General features: G+C 34.3%; 1 protein-coding gene across 3 annotated transcripts in view; it reads left to right on the forward strand.

The window, feature by feature from the left end:
- Positions 1-26422, forward strand: part of CSMD3 (CUB and Sushi multiple domains 3) — a 731455-nt gene that overhangs the window by 424283 nt on the left and 280750 nt on the right. For all 3 annotated transcript variants that reach the window (XM_059815714.1, XM_059815715.1, XM_059815716.1), the window contains 6 exons: positions 2911-3049; positions 7665-7852; positions 10341-10529; positions 21704-21820; positions 25045-25260; positions 25888-26076. In XM_059815714.1, the coding sequence (XP_059671697.1) occupies positions 2911-3049; positions 7665-7852; positions 10341-10529; positions 21704-21820; positions 25045-25260; positions 25888-26076 (1038 nt within the window). The remainder of the gene's footprint in view (positions 1-2910; positions 3050-7664; positions 7853-10340; positions 10530-21703; positions 21821-25044; positions 25261-25887; positions 26077-26422) is intronic.

Raw genomic sequence — 26422 nt, forward strand, 5'->3', positions numbered from 1 at the left:
CTTGAAAACCATCTCCTCCTCAATAAGGAGATATAATGAGGTATAAGACTATCCCTTGATAACCTTCTTAAGCTGAACCTGGAGAATCCACTTACCTGGTTAGTTCAATTCTTATTTACATAACACAGAAAAAATGGGTGGGCTTATTAGGGCTTTGTCTAGAATAAGGGCTATCCAGTGTTTGACACTGTGTTGTCGAGAACTCTTTGACAAATAAATCTTTGTTCTCATCCAGGTTACATCAGTGCACATCTGTACCACACAACAGATGGTAATGGAAAAGAGAGTGATGTAAATGGTTCCATTTTACTGTCTGCTTTGTATGATTTAGCACTGTCCACAAAAGGTGCTACCTACTTCTTCATGGCTGACATTTTGGGGAAGCAATTAATTTTGCCTCTGCCTGCTTGTGTAAGGCACTGAAATGTATGTTGCTTGTCGTCTTCTTTGGCTCACATAGGGGACATATATAAATAGGTTTGATCAAAAAGATTTTGTGACAGAAAAATGAGTTTTAATGTAAAGTTTGAATTGAATAGCTAATACATTCTGCAGATTTCATTTTCCATAAAACAGTCAGCAATTCCTAAAAATAAAGAAATTGTACACTGCTCACCATTTGAGATTGTGGTCACCAGTTTAAAAGCATGGTCTGTTCAACGCTTTCCTCTTTTAAATGCTGCTTTGTTGACCATCACGGAAAACATATTTGTTGCAGAAAATAGATAACATATATCTTACATTTCACAGGTTCTAAATTCTAATCTGGTATGCTAAATAAGTCCTTACATGTTTATGCTGTTGTGGTAGTCTAGTGAAAATAAACTCATATACTATTATAATTTGCTTAACTTTCTTTTTCCTTACGATAGGGCTTAGCACCTTATCGTGTCGTTATCACCTTGTGTTTTCATCAAAGAAGGCTTGATTAGATCTCTTCATAAGGTCACAAGTAGTGCTTACTCACACAAGTCAGAGCAACTGTGAAAAAGCTTTTTTTATAGTATTACTCCTAATATCCTCTTCTATACTTAAGATTCTAGGTAATCCATTTTAGTTAAAATAATAAGAATAATACTACTAATAATAATTTAAAAACCCAAGTTACTAAATGTCCCTATTTGCAACAGTTTTTACTGGAGTAGCTGGATTCACTAAAGGACAGCAATTTGCAAGCACTTCAGTGAGTGAAAAAGTTTAGCTTAGAGTCAAGTATACTACAAATTATTTTCTCCCAGGAACAAGTAATTGAAATTAGTTATTTAATATGTAACATTGTAACTCAAAGAAAATATATTATTCTTCTAAAGGAAAATAGATTCAGAGATCAATTGCTTTTCTGTCTTGTCTTCTGTGGATCAGGCTTTTGGTTTGTGTATTTGTCTATATAGGTATGTTTAGTATATTCATATATATGCATAATACACATATAGAAAGATACATAGATATGGTCTTTTGAGGATGTTTACATTTGTGCTGAACAATATATGTTCAATTTACCACACTGAATATGCATTAAATTAATAAGATGTCCTAGATATTTTGAATTGCTAGAAAAACATTATGATTTGTTACCTCTTTTAAAAATGTTAATTTTTCTAGTGATGGAATTACTGCGTTTTCTTAGATGTCTAGAATCCAAGATAATTTTGTGACTTAATTTCTCTATTTGGGGAATATCAATCTCCTACTGAAAACAAATAAACAAAAATATGCCAAGCACTCCCATGGTCTTTTCCTCACCCATCCATACCATTGAGGAGAAGATGATCTCACAAAAGTCTGATGACACATGCACTTGTCTTTACATAAACAAGTAGATCCTTCAGATGGAATGGGCTTGCATTCATGAATGAAATTAAAAACCTGCACAGAGCTTTGCAAGACTTAGACCTAAAAGATCTGTCCTTTAACAGTATTGGTCTTACGGTTCTTATTCTTCCCAACAATGAGATTATACCATCTTTGGGATAGACTAGCACTCTCCATAGCCAAAATCAGCATCAGTCAAACATGATTATTACTTCTGAGAATCTTTCTACTGCCCTATGACTAACTGTCTTGACACTGATCGGCTAATGGAAACTTCCCTCATTCTGTACCAGATTCTCTTCAACTATTTAGGAATTGTTATGAAAGAAATGCTCTTCATCTTTGTAATACCTACAGCTGTGTAGATTATTCCTGTAACTAATGTGTCATTAAGCCATTGAAAAACTTTAAATATGTTTACCAACAACTTTGGGTTTAATTATGTCTTAATTCATTTTCCTAGCTTATATTTACTCACTATCTCTGAGAGAAAAAATACATGCTGTTTCTAGTAATTCTGTTTGCAGGTGTATATATTACAGTATTTAATATATGTTTGCCAAATGCTTAGAAAATATCAACTAATCTTATAAGAATGGTAAGTATATCTTTTTAATGAATGAGGAATTTGAACTGCCAACATGACAAGCAAAATGTATGTGGTATGACAGTGGATTCATGTCAAAGCTAAAATAACAATTCGCTAGTTTCTAGCTGGAGACTCAACTGAAACTTTTGCAAGTTTTTCAAATCTCTTTGCTCACAATTAAAAGCAGAAATAATGACACTTTTTAAACACTATATTTTGTTTTCTGTCCTTTATTACAGGAAAATAGATTGTACCTGTAAGTATATAATACAAAAAGCTTTGTCAGAACTTATTGAACAATTTATTTTATGTTTTTAAGGTTTTAATTCAGTTGTCTCCATCTAATTCTGAACCCCACAGAGTCTGTCAGCTTCGAAGCCTTGTTGCATCTTCCTGCAACTGGATTTTTAAAATTTGTTCAGTATAGATGTCCTATATTGAAAGTGATAATTGTGAATTACATATAATAAGTCTGTGATATTATACCTTTCTCTTTGTTTCATTTTTAGCTCCATGTGGTGGGCATTTTTCATCTCCCAGTGGAGTAATCCTCTCTCCAGGCTGGCCAGGGTATTATAAAGATTCCTTGAATTGTGAGTGGGTGATAGAAGCTGAACCAGGACACTCTATCAAAATTACATTTGAAAGGTCTTGGCTAATATTTTTCTTATTTAATATTTTCCATTTTTTATGGGGAAGCAGGAGGTTATTAGCTTTGTCATAATATTAATTTGCACTATGTCTAAAAACAAGCAGTTGTATTATCAGATAGGATTTTCCAAAACACCTTAGTGCCTTCAGAGCATAACTTTTATCTTTAGTGTAATTTCTACTTTGATGCACTGAAAAGCTTTTGAAATTCCTACCTTCTTCCATACATTTAAGCCTCTCTGGCCCAGTTAAAAATTTTGTCTGCTTTTAAAGATTAGCATGTTTCATTTGCTCTTAAACATGTTGATATAATGAATTATACCTATGAAGTGATTGTTTTCTCTCAAACCTGTGAAATCTTCAACTCTGAAAATCTGAATCAACTGTGAAAACTGAATTAAATGCATTCTTATTTTTATCCACCGTGAATATTTAATTATCAAATCAGCTGATATGTTCTTATGAACGGACTGTGTTCTCTCAGGATTGAATTCCGGTTTCCCCAAATTACTGCAGCATTCCAGTTTTCCTGCATTACTGCCTATTTCTTAGGGCCATTCCTAATTCCAAGGATTGAAATGTGCAGAGGCTCTTAAATTTCTCATGGTAGCAAGACATGGGCATTTCATTTAAGCTCTTTATGCGAAAGCAAAACAGAAAATGTAATTTAAAAAAAGCTACATGTATTCAAGGATGTTTTAAATTCTTCTTAATTGTAAATATTAGTAAAGTTAGATGATGATCCAGGAAAGAAGGGCCTTTGATGATCAAAGTTATAGCTCACAAATATCATGCAAGTACTTTTCAAATGCTATTTATGCAGACTACTCCTGGTCACACTCAAAAGAGAAGTATTGCTTTATTTTAATACAGTTCAAAAGTTGTTTTTAACTGGCTATGAACACTACCATCTTCTCTTAGCAAAATTTCTCACTGTGATAAGACTTTTTTTAGTACTATAATTTACACTATAATAAAGTGTTCATATGATATATACAGTCAGAGGACAGGTAATATGGACACTTCAAAGGTATTTCCCATCCTTAACATCAAATGAAAGCTGGTCTTCCAAAATCACTAATGCTGTACATCAGCTTAAAATGAGGCTTTACCAAATTAAAATACAAAAGAAAAGTGAAATACTCCATCTTGTAGGAATTAATCAAACTCATAGTAGTTCAAAATTAAAAGAAAATTATTATTGTCTTCATTGTCTTGTAAATCAAAATGAAAAATAAAAATTTTGGAATCTTCATTAACCCAAGTTTTTGAAAAGAAAAATATAATTTGAAATATTTTATTTTTAATTCAGCATTTTGTTTTCAACTTAACAGTGAATAGTCATTTCAAAGTGAAAAGCATTTGCCTTTTAATTTGCAAAATTCTGTCATCTGGCTTTTCTTCCTTTGCACCTGAGTTTCATTAAATCTGATAGTCTCTTGTGTACACTTTTTGTTTGTAATGCATTAATGCCGTGTCATAAAATTGCACAACCTCTATTACTCTTGTAGGTAAGAGCAATAAGAACAAGATGTGGTCTCTTCAGATCACAGAGGGAGCTCCTATCCTCTTTATAACCTAATATCATTATGACATTATGACACTTCTTTTTCCATTGCTGCTCATTCTTGACACTCTTGTCGCTTGCCATAAATTGGACTGATATACATATTGCTTAAATGCAGCGAGGTGAATCCAGAGATGCCCTACTTACATATAGGTGTCTGTATGTTTATGTGTTTCTGTGCAGAAATACATGTAAAAATATGTCTATATAAGTTCACACAAATGCACTTAGATATGTGGTTACAGGTTTGGATGTAAATAAAAAGTTATTACATAAACTGAATAATGAAATAAATCTTCATAGTGTACTAAAAGAAAACATTTTGTAAACTACTAATGTTAGGTTTTTTACTTAGACTTTATTATTTTTCACATAATTTAAATTTATGTTCTAAGACATTCATATATTAGTTTCTTTTTAAAGACTCATTCTAGTCTGACTGTCGTTGTTCTGTTCCTCCTGCCTGCAAATCTTCAGTTGGACTTTCTTAAGACAGAAGGTTAATTTTGTTGAAATATACACATTTAAAACTACAGCCAAATGGCTTTCCCATTTGATTTAAAAAAATAAACTCATATTTTGTCCAGTTCTTTATATTTCACCTTGTCCTGAAAACAAAAAGATAAAGAATTTTTCTAACCTTTCTTGGTGCAAATATTAAGATTTCCACAGTATGAGTAGTTATTTGAAAGATTTATTATTTTTTTAGTTTCTCAGTCAGGGTAAAACATTTATAGTACATGTCTAGAATCTTTGCATCCTTTCTTTTTGGATTTTCTAAGAGGAAGGGAACAGTTCTTACTAATACAAATTTCTTGCAGAATGACACCGTAACATTGCATCCGTTTATCACTTTCACAGTAGTTTATTTCTTTTTTATCTCCAATCTTCCTATCTTCCTATGGCTTCTCTCTTATGACATTGCATATGTGTGAGGTACTGCATTCCATGACTGTACGCTAAAGTGTTCCTGTGCCGTGGAGCCAGAGACCTATAAGAAAGCAAAGAGATCTACAGTCAAAGCAAATAATAATAACTATTAATTTTTTTGTTTTCAGAGGTTTCATAATAACTTTTTCATATTTTTTTTACGATTGTGCATACATACTCTAAAGAGTTTACTCCTGTTGTACAGGCATAGTTACGATAGATAATCTGTTGCATTTTTGTTATGAATCAGTAGCTTTCTAGGCTGAATTGAAATGATAGAAGTGAGAAATGCGAGTGCCATTCTTCATTGTAATGAAGTGTTTACCATGAAGCCTAATTATGGGTATTTAAATACTAGGGATGTTAATCAACAAACTACTGATTGGAGTACTAGTCACATTTGACTAATGAGTATACACTGTGCAGCAGGATATTCTACTCATAACCTGACACTGCATTGAGTTGATAGGGTCATTATTGTACACAATCCCCTCTCCAGATTTCTTTCATCTCGTCTCGCTGAAAGGCTGTCCTCATATTTTTTTTCTTGGGTGCTTACGAATTTTTTTCGTCTCCTTATTTTTCTGCTGTTTGTGGTGTTTTATGTACTCTTTGAGCAACAAGTACTTATGAGAGGATTTCTTTTATGTCTTTGGACACTCAATTTCATCATGTCTTGACTGGCCTGATAGTTGCTTTGCATTTGGAGGTCAATACTTTTTTACACTTTCTGTCTTAAGTGTGCTTTTGATAAAGGAACTAAGAAAGCAGAGCAAGACTAAATTATCTGTTTCCAAGATTGCTTCTGTTTTCTATGGATTAGTGGGAAAAACAAGTAATGGAAAAAGCAAGTTATTGCCTAGTAGCTTTTTAGCAACATATCATTGTGAGTTCATGTGGGAACTAGCAATAAAAGGAATTTGCAGTTCTGCTTCTAGGCTTATCCTGCTTCATTTTTGTAACTTTGTATTCCTTTATTTCTGTGCTTTTTCCTGTGTTATTTCATAGGGGTGGGACATGGATAAAAGAAAACACGTGTTTTGGAAGTTTAATTTGGCTTCTTGTCTTTCAGCAGACTCCTTTAGATCTGTAGACTCAGACTCGTAGGACATAAATACTCAAATACAGTTCTTCAGTACATTGGCATTAGTCATACAGTTCCTTGAATGGATTTCACAAAGCCGAATTAGGCATCTAAGTGAATCAGAGAGAGAATTAGGAATATCTGAAGAGTCCTTGTAGGATCCTGCTGTTTATTGCTTCTTTTTAATTCTGAGAGGGTTTTTCAATAATCCATCACAGAGTCCATTAAAGCAGTATGATTGATGTAAGGTCTGTCATAGAAAGAAAGCGAGAAACCACTGCCAAAATACCAAACAGGTGTTTGGGATTGCTGGAACCGTCTAAAACAAAACAAGCAAAGGATATCTAGCAGCACTGTCACACTCAGCTTTTCCTTGACAGAGACAGCACACATGCTCTCTCTAAATAGGCATTTTGCTTTATAGTGCTTTCTAAATAGGATTTTAAAATTTTTTTGCTGTAACTTCTGCCACTACTTTGGACTGAACCTCAACTGGCACAAAGCCACTGGAGTCTCAGAGCAGACTTAAATAATTCTATCCCTGCTTATAGATTATTTTAAGGGTAGATGCTCAGAGTATGATTCTTTGACAATATAAAGTGATACTTGTGCCAAATGGAATGGATATCATAAAAGAATGCATCAACATATCCTGTCTATAATTTACTTAATTTTTTCAGAAAGAAAAATAATTTTGTGCTATAAAATAGTATATGCAAGTAATATTAATCGTTTTTACCAAACTATGTGCTTCTTGTTTTTGTTTCCTGCAAAACCAACCAGCTCAAGGAATTTAAACTTACTTCTCCTCTTACTAAGGCACTAACCTGAAATTTTATTATTGTATTAATTATATAGGATAATTAATACTATTATATTAATATTGTAAAATAGATATGTGGAGAAATAATTAAAAGAATATGATCAGGAAAGGAGCATATTTTTAAAATATGGTTTGCTTTGTATGGGTTTATTGAATTTGTTTTAACTGCTTCTTATACTTGTGCCTCTGTGTGTTTCCTCACTTCCAGGTTTCAGACAGAACTCAATTATGACGTTTTGGAAGTTCATGATGGACCAAATTTATTATCTCCACTTCTGGGATCTTACAATGGTACACAGGTCCCACAATTCCTGTTTAGTAGTAGCAATTTCATTTATCTTCTCTTTACAACTGACAACAGTCGTTCTAACAATGGATTCAAGATTCACTATGAAAGTAGGTCATTCTGAATTGTATTATTTGATTTCCCCATCAATGCTTATCCTAGTCATAAATATATAAAGGTGCACAGGTGTTGTCTGTGGTAAATTCCTGTTATTTCTGAAACTGAGAAAGATTTAGTGATGTTAAACTGCAAAAAGGGATGACCAGTAATTTCACTTTACAATTTAATGTTATTGCTGTACTGCTCCATGCTTTAAGAATCAGAAGATGTGAATGGGAAGCAAATGCCTTTCTTCTGGATGTTGTTTTTATGTCTTGTTATTCTTATCTTTTATACAATGCATTTTTGTGTGTGTAAAACTGCATGAGATCAGGAAGATTATCAAAAACTAAGCAAATACCTGAATTACTGTCGTGATTGATGTACTTACAGCTCTAACTGAAGGTAATGGGAAATGCAGTTTACCTTAATGAGCTGAAAATCAAGCTATGGAATTGCTTGATTATGGATTTTTAGGGGTCTAAAAACCTGCATATATAATTTGTTCTTACATACAGAAGTATTCTTTTTCCCTTATTATAGTCATATAAACTACACTGCAGAAAGTATCTGTAAGATTTCATACTTTATGAATTCTTAAAATTCATATAAGTTGATATATTATCATGTCATTTACTATTTGTGTTTCTAAATATACCTTTTGTTGTAATAAGTCATATTTTCATGTGAAATATTATTTTTCTGTAATCACTGTCTAATTTGCATAGTGAAGGTCATGAGCACATTGTTATCTATCCATTTCTGTTTCATACTTCTACTTGTCAGAACTGCCACCAAGCAATTTTCAGATGTTCTTATTTTTTTACATTATTTTTGTCCATTTTCATTATTTCTGACCACTAATGATAACGATATTAAATACACTATATGTGGAGGTGACTTTGCCAGATAAGATTTTAGCTGATTTGAACTCCAGTGAATGTCAAGTTCTGGCTGTTTATCGCTAAAATCTATTATTATTCCAAAATTCTTTGCTGTCCTAGCCTTCACCCACATACTTCCATTTGTATCATCTTCTACATTGTGAAGAAGTGATGATTTTGTTAAGTTCTTATCCATTCTGCAGTTTGAAGGATGGCTATCCTTCCCCATTAGGAAAACTAGATTAATATTGCCAGCAGAGACCACTAAATACTTAAAATAATTGGTTAAATGAATAATGTTAAATGGTAGAAATTACACTTTCAGTATGTGAACAGCAAAAAGAGGAAAGCTGCACTTATTAGAAATATCCTTATATCAAACTGTTTCAATTAAATAAAGTTGGAAAGAAAATCTGAAATTTCATTATAAATGAATTCTTCAATTTCATTAAAAAATTCCTTTTCTATAAAATTGATCCCCACCCCACAGTTCTCTTTACAGTTGTGAAGAATGAAAGTTAAATTCATATTATCAGACAACATTGAAAATATACATCTTTACCATTTTTACACAAAATAAACCATTTTCAGTAGTTGTTTTTCTGCTTAACATCCTCTGTTTATATACAGACATCTAGTATTAATTTGATTTTTGTTTAATTTTTACTGGTTCGTCCAGTAAGACATTAATTACATTATCCCATACAACCCAATTCTGATTTCCCTTTTCTGGATAATAATAATGATTAATGGTCCACTATTCAGCATTTCTCTCTTCAAATACCCTATTGAAAGCTGAAGTCTTTTATATGTTCTTATTTTCTATGCTAATTATTTCTTTCCACACTGAATTTCTTTGTAGAGAAGCCTATTCTATGGCTTTTGTGTAGGAATATAAAGAATAACACCCATAGAAAATCTTACACTGAATACTTCTTCTAATTTGCTAACTTCCGTAATGTTCCTAGAGTTTTTTGTTTCTTTCTTTGTTTTTTCCTGATTCTTTTATAATGAAGTTAAACTCCTCACTGGGAAATAATCTAAAAGGTTTATTTTTTAGCACACATTAAAATTCTCTTTATCAAGTCAAATTGTCTTTAGTCTTTTTTCTGCTATTCTTTATCTTCTCAGTATCTCACATATCAAATAACATTAGGCATAAGAATTACTTATGTAAATAATTGATCTATGTAAATATTTCAAGGATAAATACCAAAAGAAATAACAAGCATTTTAACTAGGGTGCCAAAGCTTGATCAGGAAAAAATAAAGGCTGGAAATCAGAATTTTGAGTGATCATCAAAGCTTTTCAACATCTGCATCAGGGACAAAATCACTTCTTGTTACTAAGATAGGATCAAGCTAAATATCCTGTAAATTATGTGATGTTTTTCTCTGCAATAGTGGCAGGATGCAATTCATTATCCATAACATCTTATAATGGTAACACAGAGAAACATAGTACAAGGATAATTCACTGAAAATATGTGATAATGAAGCCTTCACCCCCACTCACAGTGCAGTGAATTACTTAATTTAAAAAATGTCTATGGTCTATGGGTTGTTTATTTGACTCTTTTCTTTCTCTCTTTTTTTTTTTTTTTTTTTAATTTAGGTGTAACTGTTAATACTTACTCTTGCTTGGATCCTGGCATACCAGTGCATGGACGTCGTTATGGACATGACTTCTCTATAGGTTCCACTGTCTCCTTTAGTTGTGATCCAGGTTACAGGCTGAGTCATGAGGAGCCTTTGCTATGTGAAAAAAATCACTGGTGGAGTCATGCACTCCCAACTTGTGATGGTAAGGATGAATGGATAAAATACAGAGTACCTTAAAATATACGTATTTTGCCAAACTATTATTAGTCAACATGAGTTAAATGTTGGAGCTGGTAAAACCTCTATTTTTAGGAAAAGAATAGTTAGAGGAAATAAATGTTATATACCTCTGTATGATGAGACATTTAGTAATAAAAGTAGAGAGTAACATATAATTCTTTAAATCAGCAGATTATTGAAGATATGTCTGTCTGAATATATGTTACCGTGAACTCACTGATTGCCAATTAGGTCAAGGCATGAAAGATTAACGTATATCTGCTTGTAAAGCACTTACTCCAAGCTACAAATCTTTGTGTCTGGGTATCCATTTATGGACACAGGTGTGCTGACATATGAAACATGAGAAGCAGTTTATTTATACCTGATGGAACAACTGAATTTTTTCCCATTTCACACTGATCATTGTGTTCCTAGCTTGTTAACAGAACTTGACACCCTTCAATCACTGTAGGAATTGATTGAGGCCACATTATACCTGATGATTAAGTGTATGATTGTTAAACCAGACAAAAATGGTATCGAGTAACATGTTATACATTTTGGAGTCTCCACCATATCATTAAAAAAGTCTGCTTGAAAAATTATCTAATAGTTTCAGTCATCTCTTGTTATCTGAATTGTTCATTTTAATCTGTTTTCCCAGTTAGGGTGATGTCAATTATATTTAATATTAAGAAAGTATATTGGAATGTTTATTAAGTTGTGTATTTGAGATGTTTTCCTCTCAAAATAATTTTTTTCCTTTGAGCGTGGTACATGAATTTCTGATGATAAAAATGTTATCAGGAATAATGTACCCACTTAATTCTAGAGTAGTATTTAACAAAAAATATCTACTGAACTTCTATGAGCTACATAATGCACATGATATTATCTTTTTCTAAAACAGTTCTTAGTGTCTCAGGACACTCAGTTAGAAAGAAAAAGCTGAATCTCAATGAAGACTAACAAAAAAGTTAACTGAATCATGTTTGATTTGACATATGGAAATATATTCTTTTCACTGTATTTTTTTCTTTAAAAAATGGTAGGGCTTTTCTTGGCCTTCACTTTATTTAGTTAGCAAATCTTTTGGGTTTTATATTTCAATAGGTTGAACATGTCAGCATATGATGATACTCAAAATTTGTGGTGGTAGAGTGGGGCATGAATAATCACTTTCCTGAAAATGGCACTCTGCAGTTCAGCAAGCCCATTTCCTAAAGGATTCTGCTTCTCAGTCAGCTTCTTGGAATGAAGAATTGCAGGGTTCCCACAGCTCACAGTCAAATAGACTATATTTTGCTGAATAGGCCATAAACATAAGATGTGTTTTCTTATGGTGATAGGCACTAGATGGTAACCATCTAAAACGAACAGTGTTAACACACTCCCTACAAATACTGTGCTCTGCTGTGAAATAAACTTACATATTTTGATTTCTTCCTCAAGATGCTGAACTAGCATGCAATTCATTAAGTAAATGAGATCTTTTTTTTCTCCAGAGCACATTGCTAAATGGCAATTGTCCATTGAATAAATATGCTCTAAAGGCAGGATTGAGTACATTTATTCTAGTAAATTTAATCAATTCATGGTTGAACTAATTTTAATTTCATTGCTGAATTTTTTCTCTGGTGGAATGTTTTTAAATAGTACCCAGAGTCTTTGCACACCCAGGGAAAAAAGGGTATTTGCTAAATGGGCTGTTCTTTGCATAAACTGCGAGTATGGGTTTGTATTAATCATGCCACTAATAAACACATTGGTCACTGTTCCTGCTTATTCAATATATTACTCTGACAGTTTATGAGGAGCAGAGTTCTTTCTGGGTATCTTTTTGATAATTGCATCTCTTTTTGATAATTACATCATGTAGCGATATGCAGACAGATCATAATTGTGCAGACATATCATGACAACTCAGGGGTGTAACTGTTTTGGAGGAAGAGAATGTTGTAGAAAAGGAAAAAAAAATAGGCTTCTTAGAACCAGTTCTTCCTCAAAGTAGAAGATTGTGTTGACTGTGATTCTATTCTTTGAAGGAGTGTAAACTGATTTTTTCATGAGGTGTTTGGATGTTACATAGATAAGCATCACAAGAAGTTTATCTGGGAAGTCACACTGATTATCTAAAGGAATATTTAGACAATGCTGAGCATGATGGGTTAAAAATGAACAAGCTGTATAATTCATTCATATTTGAATAATTGATAGGCATGAAGGATTTCATAGGTAATTTCCTTAGTTTTGATTTTTATGTATATCTATATAGATAAGGCGTGCACAATATTCTTCAGTGCACATATGTGTTCTCTGTGTGTGTGTGTGTGTGCATACATACACAGACAGAGTTTTATATATACAGAAGTACAGCAAAGCATTCCTGAAAAAAAACCCCAACAATTTAGAGCTCTCTGACCTTTGAGGACAGTAGAATCTATTTCTGTTCTTTCAAGACAAATATTTAAAGAAAATATTTTCAGAATCATAGAACAGTTATAGCTGAAAGGAACCTCAGAATGTCAGCTAGTCCAAACCCATACCCCAAAAAGAGGGTATGTGCTGCTTTTGGCTGGGGTAGAGTTAATTTTCTTCATAGTAGCTAGTATAGGTCTGTGTTTTGGATTTGTGCTGCAAACAGTGTTGATAAAGCAGGGATGTTTTAGTTACTGCTGAGCAGTGCTTACACAGAGTCAAGGCCTCTTCTGCTTCTCACACCACCCCACCAGCGAGTAGGCTGGGGGTGCACAAGAAGTTGGGAGGGGACACAGCCAGGACAGCTGACCCCAACTGACCAAAGGGATGTTCCATACCATATGATGTCATGCTCAGTATATAAACTAGGGGGAAAGCTGGCCGGGGGACCGCTGCTTGGGGACAGGCTGGGCATCGGTCGGAGGGTGGTGAGCAATTGTTTTCATTTGCATCACTTGGCTTTCTTGGGTTTTATTTATCTTTATTTTTGTTATTCTGCTTTTCATTACAATTTATTATTATCATTATTATTATTATTTTATTTCATTCATTGAAGGGTTCTTATTTCAACCCACGAGCTTTCTCACTTTTCTGATTCTCTCCCCCACGCCACTGGGGTGGGGGGGGGAGTGAGCGAGCGGTTTTGTGGTGCTTAGTTGCTGGCTGGGCTTAAACCACGGCAGGGTCCAATCTGAATGTTAGATCAGGGTGCTCAGGATCCTACACAACTGCGTTTTGTCTCCAAGGGGGGAGATTCCATTTCTTTTCTGAGCAACCTGTGCCATTATTTGACCACGCAATAGATATTCTTAACATCTACTGAGAACTTCCCATCTTCCAGTTACATCCATTACCTCTCATCTTTTCACTGTGGTGAAAGCTACTTGAATTTACACAGTACTTGAATTGCTTTACAGTTTTCAAGACAGCAACTCCACTGTGTTAAAATAAGTTATACAACCATAAAATTAAGTCTTCTTCAAAGAACGAAAAGTAAAACCTATGATCTTTACCAAACCATCAGTCTCTTTTCAATAAATGAATTAGCCTGTAAACTGTTATGTAGATACTTTTAATTTTTAACTTTAGTGTTGTTAAGTACGACCAATTCCTGGATAGCTGTCTTGGCAAAACACTTTTTAATTTCTTTTCAAAAGAGGTGGCACTGATCAAGTCCTAGACTTTTGCTACTTTTTTTTCCTTCTTTGATTCATGGATGAACAGCTTTTATCCACACAGACCAGAGAAAAATGATCAATATTACTGTGTACATTTATTTATTTTTAAATGTTTCATATGAAGATGTGGTTCAGTCTATATGTCATAAACATGGGACACATTACCTAGGAAAACAAACACCCAAATATATAACAACCATTCTTTTCAAATAAGAATATGTACAGGCCTTCAGAAAATAGTCATGCTTAAGAGAAAGAAAATAGATGATTTTGAGCTTTGCCTAGAAAATATTACTTGTATTACATCTACACCATTCCTATCTAACATCTACATATGATTCACTAGGTCCGTATCTGTCTGGACACTCCTGAATTTCTTGACTGTAATCTCCTCCCAGTGCTTAACATATAACACAAAATTTAGTCATGTCCTTTCTGTTTGAATATTATAATAGAATTTTGCTTTTAAGCTTTGAGTATATGTGAGAAAACCTATTCTACCCAGTATATGAAGTATTGTATTAATCCCATTAAAAATGACAGGAAAATTAATGTAAAAGTCAGATACCTAATTAAAAGTGTAAAGTGCTTTTTATTCCCTTCATCATAACATGAAACTGAATACTAATACATAATAAATCTTATTCATTATTTGAATTAAGAATAACTATTATCATTCCACTTGATCTTTATTTACTTAAGAAAGTTAATAAATAGCAAGAAAAATATTCAAGCAAGATGGAAGACATTTAATGTTTGTATTGGAAACACCTAGGTGTCCAAATGAATTAGCAAATGTGACTTGTGCAGTACCATGAGGAACATACCCAGGTAATACGGCAGAGGTGTTATGTCATTTCTGTTAAGACATCTCTAAGCTAAACCCAATACTTTTATTAAAATACAACTATTAAAAAATTTGCTGCAAATATTCACTGTGGTAGATGCCAGAATTGGAAATGGATAGCAAGGCTTAGTCTAGTTTAAATTTAAACAAGAAGGTAAAAATACAACAGTTTATGTTGTGAGTAATCTAGGCTGCACTAGTTTCCAGTAGGTTAGTCTCTTGTGTAATCTAACTCAAGTCCAAGGTTTCTTTCTGGAAGCTGATTATAATAATTTGTTGTCCGTATTGTTATTTACTTGTTACTACTTGACTGCATCCCATTTTAAGGCACATTACATTTTCTGTAATTAGGGAAGACAAATGCTGAAGTTGCTTGATCTATGAAGCACAGTATATAAAATTCAAATTAAAATTTACTGTTTCAATAATTTTTAACTATATATGTATTACCCTTCTATTATCAAATAACACAGTAAATTAAAATCACATTAGAATTAGATATTTAGTTGGAAGTTAGAGTTAATTAAGCAAATGAATGTAATGGGGCCTCTTTATCTATGTGCAGCACATGCACATATATACTTGTACTTATATTTATGTATACATCTATCTATAAACACATTTATCTTCTTTTCAGTCTGTGATTCTTTCTGAACTAACATGTGTTACTAGTCTTTCTCAGTGATGCCTGAAACCATTTGTAAAACTACTAATTCTTACTAACCAATTATAAATGTGTGTTTTCTCTTCCTATGACCTTTGAAAACAAATAATTTTCAATTATTTGTACTTGCAGCAAGCTGACCTTACTGAAAAAAGTAAATTTTTTTTTGAAGGCTTCTGTTCTTCTTATGTGTATTTTCTCTTTTTTGAGAAAATTGAGATACATCATTGTATGTTAGTTTCTGAGTTGTGGTTGGTGACCTATGGCTAGTCTCTTGAAAAATCTTTACATATCAAAATGGTAGGTGATATAATTTGAAGATGTGGAAGATGTTGTTAGTTTCCCAGATATCACCATCTTCAGTCAGGCTAAAAACCTGACATAAATTATATGGCTTTTTTTTACTGCATTGCTAGCGAACACCATATACATAGATCTATGTGTATATATGTGTGTATATTATTTTCTCTTGTTTTACTAAAATAACAAATACATTCTCTTGATAGTTTTCTGTCCTTCTTGGATTTGGTGACCCCCTTCTTCTCACATCCAGTTTTCTTGATAACTTCATATTATTGCTACACCCTTCCTAACTCTGAGACTGACTTGTGTTACATCAAAATAAATCAGTTTTAAACAGGTAGTAAACCTTATTCAAAGACCTTGGATGATAGAGAATATAATTAGTGGTTATTGAGTTTTATTTCATCATATAAAAAGCAGAATTTAAAATGTGAGAGGCTTTTTTGTGAACAAGTGTTAAGCTAGCTCTACAGGCTGACCTCTGCAGGAAGAGATTATACAGACTGACTTTTGCAGTAAAATATAAATATGTTAAAAATAGAACAGAGGACATGTGAAAAAAAAGGAAAAAAAAATCTATGAACAAAAATGTTACCTTCCTTGCTTATTAGCTGCTGCCACAATCTAATGTGAATTGTCCGAGCAATATGTTTGTGTAGCACAGTTGCTGTGACAAGAAAGGCAGGTAAGTACATGCAATTGGTAATGCAATGGTCACAGAGATGGAAAATGTATCTTACAGAAGTAGATTAAAAAAACCTGTCTCATTTAACTGAACCAAAGCCAGAGATACTAATGTGCTTTGCCAGCCCTGCAAAGTGAGTCCCCAAGAGAGAAAAGAACATAACAGTTTAGCAGAAGAACAAATGGGTAAAAATAAATTTAGGCTAGAAATCATGAGACTATTTCTAGTATTGGAAGATTGATTTTCTATAACAGTTTTATAGTAGCAGGAAATATGGCCTGAAATGGAACTTGATAATTTTATGAACGACACAAGTCAAGTGCTTTCATTATAACTATTCATGTATTTCAGGGATGAAGCATGGCCTGCATGTCTCCCACTGAGACACTTAGGAGTAGCCTGAATAAAGGTTCTAAAATTGTTTGGGCCAAAAATTACTTTCAAACTATACAAGGCAAATTTCTAAGCTAGGCTTCCTTGCTGTCACTCTTCCTTATGACTGATCATGTTACTGAGCAAAACTGGCTGGATGGCCGGGCCCAAAGAGTTGTGGTGAATGGAGTGAAATCCAGCTGGTGGCTGGTCACAAGTGGTGTTCCTCAGGGCTCAGTACTGGGGCCAGTTTTGTTTAATATCTTTATCAACGATCTGGATGAGGGGATTGAGTGCTCCCTCAGTAAGTTTGCAGATCCCAGACACCAAGTTGGGCAGGACTGTTGATCTACCTGAGGGTAGGAAGGCTCTTCAGAGGGATCTGGACAGGCTGGATCGATGGGCCGAGGCCAATTGTATGAGGTTCAACAAGGCCAAGTGCTGCGTCCTGCACTTTGGTCACAACAACCCCAGACAACGCTACAGGCTTGGGGACGAGTGGCTGGAAAGCTCCCCCGCAGAAAAGGACCTGGGGGTGTTCATTGACAGCCGGCTGAAGATGAGCCAGCAGTGTGCCCAGGTGGACAAGAAGGCCAACAGCATCCTGGCCTGTATCAGAAATAGTGTGGCCAGCAGGAGTAGGGAAGTGATTGTCCCCCCGGACTTGGCACTGGTGAGGCCGCACCTCGAATCCTGTGTTCAGTTTTGGGCCCCTCACTCCAAGAAGGACATTGAGGTGCTGGAGCGTGTCCAGAGAAGGGTGGCAAAGCTGGTGAGGGGTCTGGAGCACAAGCCTTATGAGGAGCGGCTGAGAGAGCTGGGGTTTTTTAGCCTGGAGAAGAGGAGGCTCAGGAGAGACCTTATTGCTAGAGAGGTGGGTGTTGGTCTGTTCTCCCAAGTGACAAGAGATAGGACAAAAGGAAATGGCCTCAAGTTGCGCCAGGGGAGGTTTAGGCTGGATATTGGGAAAACCTTCTTCACTGAAAAGGTTGTCAGACACCGGAACAGGCTGCCCAGGAGGTGGTGTAGTCACCATCCCTGGAGTTATTTAAAAGACGTGTGGATGAGGCGCTTAGGGACATGGTTTAGTGGTGGACTTAGCAGGGTTAGGTTTACGGTTGGACTTGATGATGTTAAAGGTCTTTTCCAACCTAAAAAATTCTATGATTCTATGAATGCAGTTACGATCATTTGCAACAAAAGAAAGTGTAAGTAATCAACCTAACACTCTTAGAATTTATTTCACCTAAACAACTGGCTTAGCCGCTGAACTCCACTGTTAAATTTTAATCTTCATTCACAGTTATCCAAAACTTTCTTCTTAAGTTGTCACGTCATTTTTGATCACCACGGTGCTGTAGAGGTACTTTATACTCTACATCCAGGCACCTATCTGTATTTCATACAGTCACTTCTATATTTTGTTATCTTTATTTTTTGTTCTCTTTATTTTTTTTCTCTTTATTTTTTGTTGTTTTTCACTTTTCTGAAAACATAGTAATGGAGGGAAAAAAAATTAGGCATGTCTTGATTCAGCTTCTCTGCTGGCCTAACAAAAAAATTATTAATTAGTGTGTTAGCAACACAATATTGCATTTTCTACATTAGAACATTAGAAGCTAGTGTTTCATTTTTTTTCTTATGCATTCATTCTACTTTTAGTCTGTCCTAGCCTCCACCTCTGTATAATCAGATAAAGTGAAAGAAAGGTTCCTTGTAGAATCTGGAAAAATGTGTGGAGTTAATCTTTTGCTAGTTTTATTTTCATGTGTTTCTGTTTTCCTTTGCACTCTGAAAACAAGTCAGATACTAGTAGTGATACTATATGCTTGGGCCGTTTGCCATCTTATCAGGACCAGTGCACATTTTATACTTCAGATCTGTCAACTTGGCTTTGTTTTATAAAATGCTGGTCCCTTGATGCCTTTTTTTGCCATCTGCTAGCCTTCACAGTGTTACATTGAGTGCCTGATGGCATGTCATAGATGTTTTGTCACCATTTGCATTCATAAAAGGTTTTCCAAACACTGACCATAAAATACATTATTTTGGGGGGCTGTTTCCCATGTTTATAAAAACTCATTGCATTTTCTCATTTAATAGGGCTGACTTAAGTTATGGGCAAAGTAGGTAGTTACCATCAAAAGCTCCAGTAACATGCTGTTATAGCCCTGATTCTGTTTTACTAATGTCTAAATATAGCAAGATCAGGTGATAAGTGGACAGTGGTTACCTTCCTTGTCTCTTCATCAGAGAAGTGAGTAGGAAAATTAGTGTGCTGATAGGTTATTCCCCTGTGGCAACAATAATGAGATTGGGCAGTTGTGGTCCTAGAATGTCCTATTTCAGCCTATGCTACTGGATCTGCAAATTTCCAGCTTACAACTAGGCCAAAAAGGCTAGAAATTTGGCAAGAGAAATAGCACACAGAAAGAAATCATGAGGCTACCCAGCCAAAGATATATGTTTAGAACAGAAATGTCGTTAGTTAGAACAATCAAACAAATTTAGCTAGGTAAAGCAGGGTGATCTTCATCCTGGGATATAGGATGAAGTTCCATTTCTGCTTTATAAGAAAACTGTAATTGCATGTATGCTTCTTTTTATTCAGTACCTTAAAGATAGTGATGGCATGTAACCTCATTATGAAAAATTATTGACCTTTATGAAAACATTCCACAGTGCTACTGAAATATCTGAAAAATGCGTGGATTTCCTTGAGACAAATGTCTGCTTAGGTACAGGGTAAGAGAGAAGGTACATTCTGGATACTCTCTAGATTCACTGTATGTCTTGTCCTCAAATCAGTTTTGAATGTACTTCTACAAGCAGAAAATCGTGACTGGTCAACATATTCATTCTCAAATAAATAGCACTAATAGCAAAAGCAAAGAGAGGTATACCTTTCATGATTTACCCCATCAATGTGTAGCAGAAATTGTCATAAGTAGAATAAAAAGCAAGGTATAGTAGAATAAATGGCAGGATGTAACAAATACAACACCTTTCTCCTGAAGAAGTGTGAAGATGTTGTTTGAGCACTGTTAATATATTGAAAGGCCAAACTTTTCCCACCTTTACGATTCATACTGTTGAGTGCTACGTTGGTAGCTGCTGCTGACATTACAGGAAGAGCAGGAGCAGGGTAAACCAGCTAGGGAAGGCAGGGCAGCCTCTCTCAGAAAGAGATATTGCTCCTTCAGCCTGTGACAGGCTCCTTCCCTCACCCTCACTGCTGTGGCAGCAGGTTGGGAAGCACAGACATGAGCAAGAGGTGAGCAACGGCTTATACAACAAGGGGAAGATGGATTGATAGTTTTATCAACTGGAATTGCAGACAATTGCAGCCATTTACCTATCTCCCAAACTGCCTTTCAATGGCTTTAGCGTCTGCTAAATAGAAAACCTTACTGTTAAAAATTGGAGTGCTGAATACTGGCTTAGGTTAAGGTGCTGTCTCGGAGAAATTGTGGTTGATACAAATAAAAATCTGAAAGGACAGTGGTTGAGAGCTTGACTATTTAAGGCTGAAAAGGGAAAGTTTGTGTTAATTAATTTGGAAGAGCTGCTTATATTAAGAACTGCAATCAACTTTCCTAAACCAGTCTATATTATTTGACTTAAATCTGATGGCAGTAACATAGTTTACAGTTTTTTTGTATCCTGGAACATTTCTACAGAATAATTTTGGTAATGCATGTAATTAGGCTAAGAAAAATAAAAGAAAAAGATGTTTTTAGTCTTGAAGCAAAAAAAAAAGTAGAAATACTCATTTGTTTTATAATGTATGCCCTTCTGACATAATCTATATTCAGAGAACTATGATGTAATAGCTTTGCTTGGTACTGAGTCTTAATCACTGTTATTGATAAAAGATAATTTTAAGGTATAAGAGCCTTTTCACTACTAAAAAGTACTCGATTCATTTAGTATTTCAAAAGCTGTGGAATGAAAAATTCACCATTAAAATGTAATGGTGAATTGTGAAGATATTTATGCCAGTGTTGTAAGATTTCTTTTTTTTTTAATTTGTATTAATTCAATCTGTAATTTAATTTTTATATTGCGCAATTACTGATTACTTAACAAAGTCACTCTTAATACTATAGAAAGACTTATTCTTACATTAGCAATTGTCATTATCACTTGCACTATAGATATGGATGTGTATCCAATAATTAGATACCAGAAAGGATGTCATGCTTCCCTGCAACAATATTTTCAGTCAGTAAGTCTTCAATAGCAAGATCCACTCTATGCCATTTTAACTCTCCAGCCTTAGCTTCTGGCTAAAGTGATATTATTTGGCTCTGTATCTTCTTCTGCCTTCGTCTTCCTGCTGAACTTGTGACTTTCACAGTCTCAAGAAAATGTGAAAAAACAGCTAAGAAAACTCGCTTTTCATTTCCTTAGTACCTATTACAAAGCATGTTAATTATTCATTGATTATATTTCTTTTCATATTGTGTTAAAGTGATCTGTAGTTATGGAATTGCTGAATCGTTTGATCAACTATTTTTAAGTCAATTTAAAGCCAGATTTTTTTAAAAAAATGTTTTCTTATATTTTCTCTAATCTGTAAGTTTTATATTAATTATTTTATTATTATTTTCTTCGTTATTTCTAGCTTTATGTGGTGGAGATGTTAGAGGACCTAGTGGAACAATTTTATCCCCTGGTTATCCTGATCTGTATCCAAATTCACTGAATTGTACATGGACTGTAGATGTTACCCATGGAAAAGGTAAATAAATCCTTTTTCTTTTTCCACCTTTTTTTTTGATATCTAAGTCCAGTATTCTGTGCTATATATGTAGATCTAGGTTCTCAGCAATGAACTAGGAATTACGTTGCTGGTTTTTGTTTATTTTTACTGTAGTAATTCCTAGAATTTCAGATGTGGACTAGGCCCTAGTTCTTTCCACAGAACAGAAGGTCCCTAAAAGTTTATAGTCCAAGTAATGGATAGTTGGATCTGTGCACATTAATTCGTACAGGTGAAAGAGGATGAATGCTTTTTATGTGTTGAGGAGGAAATGCTTTATCTTAGAAAGAGATTAGCTAGAAGTAGTCATTGATATTTAGACATGGTATCAACAGAAGAATTTGAAGTGAAGACTTAAGTGAAGATGTTATTCATATTATGGCATAAAAAAGAAATGAAGTTAATGAGAGAGGAATTGTTTAAAAGATTGCTCATTATGCTGAATTTTACATTATGACTAACTGTTGACAAGGAAATGTCAGAAAGGAAAGTCCTATTATTTTGAAGAAAAGAAACTGTTTCAGCTTACCGAGACACATTTTCAGGGTAGCAGCATATAAATCGCAGTTTAATATGCATTTATGGATTGAATAAATAATATAGTTTAGAAATAAATGTAGAGGGTAAAAAATAATAAATAAGAGAACCCAATAAGAGAACAATTAGACAGGTAAGAAAGAATTATATAATCACAGAATCACAGAAGCTGAGGGACAGGAGACTTTTAAGAAAAGGATGGTTATTTGTTGAAGGCAGATTTTGGGATAAACAAGAAATACTGGTTTTAATTTTTCTCTGAGAAAGGATCTTAGTAAGAGTTATTTCAAAAGAATATAAGACACGCAGGAGAGGTTAGAAAATGCACACAGTTGGAAGTTGGGAATTCCAGGTAGCAAAATTTCCTTGAAATAGTGTGTCCTACTTGCTTTCAGGTGAAAGGTTTTGGGACTAGATGAGAGATATGGGTCAAACTTGTAGATTTTTTTTGGTATTTTATTTTAAATATGGGAGTGACTGCATAGTAGTCTTGTACTATGAGTGGAAAGAGCTAGGGAAAGAGAAATTGAATATAAATAGGGTGAAGTGATAAGAACACAAAAAGGAGAATTGCATCTGTAACACTGGAAAGAATGCAGAAAAAGGAATAAAAGAAATACCTTCTAGCAACCTTCTATTACCTGAAGGGGTCCTACAAAAAAGCTGGAGTGGGACTTTTTACAAGGGCATGTAGTCATAGGACAAGGGGTAATGGCTTTAAGCTGAAAGAGGGTAGTTTTAGATTAGATATTAGGAAGAAATTCTTCACCATGAGGGTGGTGAGGCACTGGAACAGGTTGCCCAGAGAAGTTGTGGATGCCCCCTCCCTGGAAGTGTTCAAGGCCAGGTTGGATGGAGCTTTGAGCACCCTGGTCTCGTGAAAGGTGTCCCTGCCCACGGCAGGAGGGTTGGAACTAGATGATCTTTAAGGTCCCTTCCAACTTGAACCATTCTATGATTCTATGATTCTACGATTTTCCCACACTTTTTGTCCCTTATCCCTCCCTTTACGTGCTTTTGGCCCTGAACATCCCACATGAAGTTTTGCAGTCTCCAAATATCATTTTAAAATCTCATATTAAGCTTTACATAATCTCACAAATTCCCTCAAGTACTCCATGGTAAATTTCTAATTTCCATGAGACCCAAGATAATCTTATTTACCCCATTCTAATCAGTTACTAAGTTCTGGTTGAACTGCTACAAGATTACAGTGATACATTCAATGGCCTGAATTCAGTCATTCAGTCAGTCATTCAATCAGTCTGAAACGTAAGAGTTCTGGTCTTTGTTAGTGTCTCTGCTAAATCCTGATCATTAAAGTTGTGTATGTGTGTATATAATTTATTACTTCCCTTATTTCTTGTCTTTGCTTTCTATAGCCAAAGTCCTTGACTAGGTATCCTCATAAACCAAGTGTCCTTACATTCCAGACACCCTTACAAACTGTATTTACTAGGTGTGATTGAGTTGCATTAACATAAACATCTAATGACATTTGAGACAACTTCAGGGATCCAATGTATCGTAAAAAAAAATACAGGAGAATTGTACTGAGAGCTTCTAAAACTGCACGTGAAGTCTAGAAAAGATAGCCTCCAACAAGTAGAGTGGCATGAAGTTTCTATGTTTAGACAACTGAGTCAAGCACAGTATACCTAGCTTCAGACTTGGATTTTGTTACCCTGTTTGGGAAATTCTTGGGGAGTGGGCGGAAGTAGGAAGGGGAAGTATTTGTTTGCTTTTTGATTAAATTACGATCACTATTAAAAATCTGTGGTCCATGACACTACCTGAAGATCGTTAATCTTCATACACTACGTTAATCTTCAATCAGAGGAATGGATCTTCCAAAGCATTATATCATTAGATATATTTTACAGAACCTGAATCATTTGTTTATAACTTTTTATGATAAAACTGAAAATGTTATTACACTAGAGGTCTCAATAATCACTTAAGCTAGTTATTGTCTTCTCCTGTTTCTTTTTCTTGACTTTTCTGTGCATTCTACCCAAAGATCATGGTCTAACTCAGTTACAGAAATGCAGAGAAAGTAATTTAATTGTATGTATGTCTTGACCTTTAAGTCTTTTTATGGCTATTGTGTTCCAGGATATATCTTCCTTTCTACATGTGTGATTTGTATCTTATGGTTAAAAAAACCCATCCTGTTGATGTATACCACATCCTATTAAGAGACCTCCCTTTTTTTGGGAGGAAATGCTGCTGTTACTGTATGTGCCATGAGAATATAATCTCATATATTTTATAACCTTTCCTTTCACTGCTGCTATACAAGGATACCAACGACTATAAGAAATAAGGTTTACCTTTCCCATTTTGCCATAAAAAGTTTTACATTTTGAACATACATAGTGCATCATTGGATTTTACATAAAAATGCAAGCATATGTCTTTCAATTCTATAAATCAAGCATATTTTGCAGCTAAAGGCAAAAGGGAAAGGTAGCAACAAAACCAAAAGGCCTGCTGCGAAGATATTTTAATATTAAAATCAGGAAAGATACTAATTTTTAGAAAAAATTTATTATCTTCATTTTCAGAACCATGATTCATAATGTAATGCATTAATTTAATCCTTGGCTTAATTACACTGATGTTAACAATGTGATATGTAAATATAATTCTACTTTTTCTAATAGGAGTGCAGTTCACCTTCTACACTTTTCATTTGGAGGATCATCATGACTACTTACTAATAACAGAGAATGGCAGTTTCACACAGCCATTAGCACGTCTGACTGGTTCAGAGCTTCCTTCACCAATCAATGCTGGTCTCTATGGAAATTTCAGGGCTCAGCTGCGCTTTATTTCAGATTTTTCAATATCATATGAAGGATTTAATATTTCTTTCTCTGGTAAGGAAATACTTGTAATACCTGGCTCCAAAAAAAAGATTTTTTTCAGTATTTTATGTAAAGAGAAAAAAAAAAAGTTTAAAATTGAAGTGATTTTGATGAATACATTTACTGAATCACAAAATTATGTAAGTTGTTTCTTAAGCACAACAATTTCAAAGCAAGCAAACCTCTGTCCCTCTGTAGAGACATTTCTGCTACGTGATAAATAAGATGGCAGTAAACTGTAAGACCTTATAAAGTGAGGGGAGGAAACAGAACTAGTCTAATTTCAGTTAGTGAAATTTCAGATAAGCCCAACTGTCATTTATTTAGGCTTTTATGCTGCACCATTGTTTTCATTTGTTTTATGTACCTGGGACATTTATGGCTCTTACAAGAGTGATAAAGCATGTTAAGTTATGCATCTTAAAAACATTGTGAATGTATTAATTTGTCTTACTTTTAAATGTAATATAATCGCCAATTTAATATTCATGCATTCATTCTGGTTTTAAATCTGAAATCTGTATTGATAGTCAGGTGGAAATATCCAGAAATTACTAGAGTGCAAGAGTGCAAATATGACTGATGATAGAAAACATGTTGTTCTCACTCGTACAAACTGACTTGCTCTCTTGTTTTCAGAGTATAATCTTGAACCCTGTGAAGATCCTGGGATCCCGCAATTTGGTAACAGAATAGGTTTTAATTTTGGAGTGGGAGATATTCTGACATTCTCCTGTTCATCTGGATATCGTTTAGAAGGAGCTTCAGAGATTATTTGTCTTGGTGGTGGCCGACGAGTATGGAGTGCACCTCTGCCAAGGTGTGTGGGTACGTGGTCAGCTGCTTTCATTTGCTTGTATGTGTAGTCATTGTCCATGGATTTGCAGATTTACAGCATGGAAAAGCATGGTAATACACCTTTTACTTTTTAATGTACTCTCATATTCTCCATATCTCCTTAGTCAAATTTATTTAATCTTTTCTTAATATATTTAGTATTAGAACTATCAGTGGACTTCATAGTCTATATTTGAAAGCATTTCAAATTGAGGGCACAATGCTTACTCTTCTTATTTTGATTAACTAATTTGATTAGGAACACTGGGTATAAATTTAAATCAGCATTTACCAGTTCAGATGCCTACTAACTGATTCTTTTTTGTCAATGCAAGCT

The sequence above is a fragment of the Gavia stellata genome, chromosome 3 (assembly GCF_030936135.1).
Source record: "Gavia stellata isolate bGavSte3 chromosome 3, bGavSte3.hap2, whole genome shotgun sequence".
Classification (NCBI taxonomy): Eukaryota; Metazoa; Chordata; class Aves; order Gaviiformes; family Gaviidae; genus Gavia; species Gavia stellata.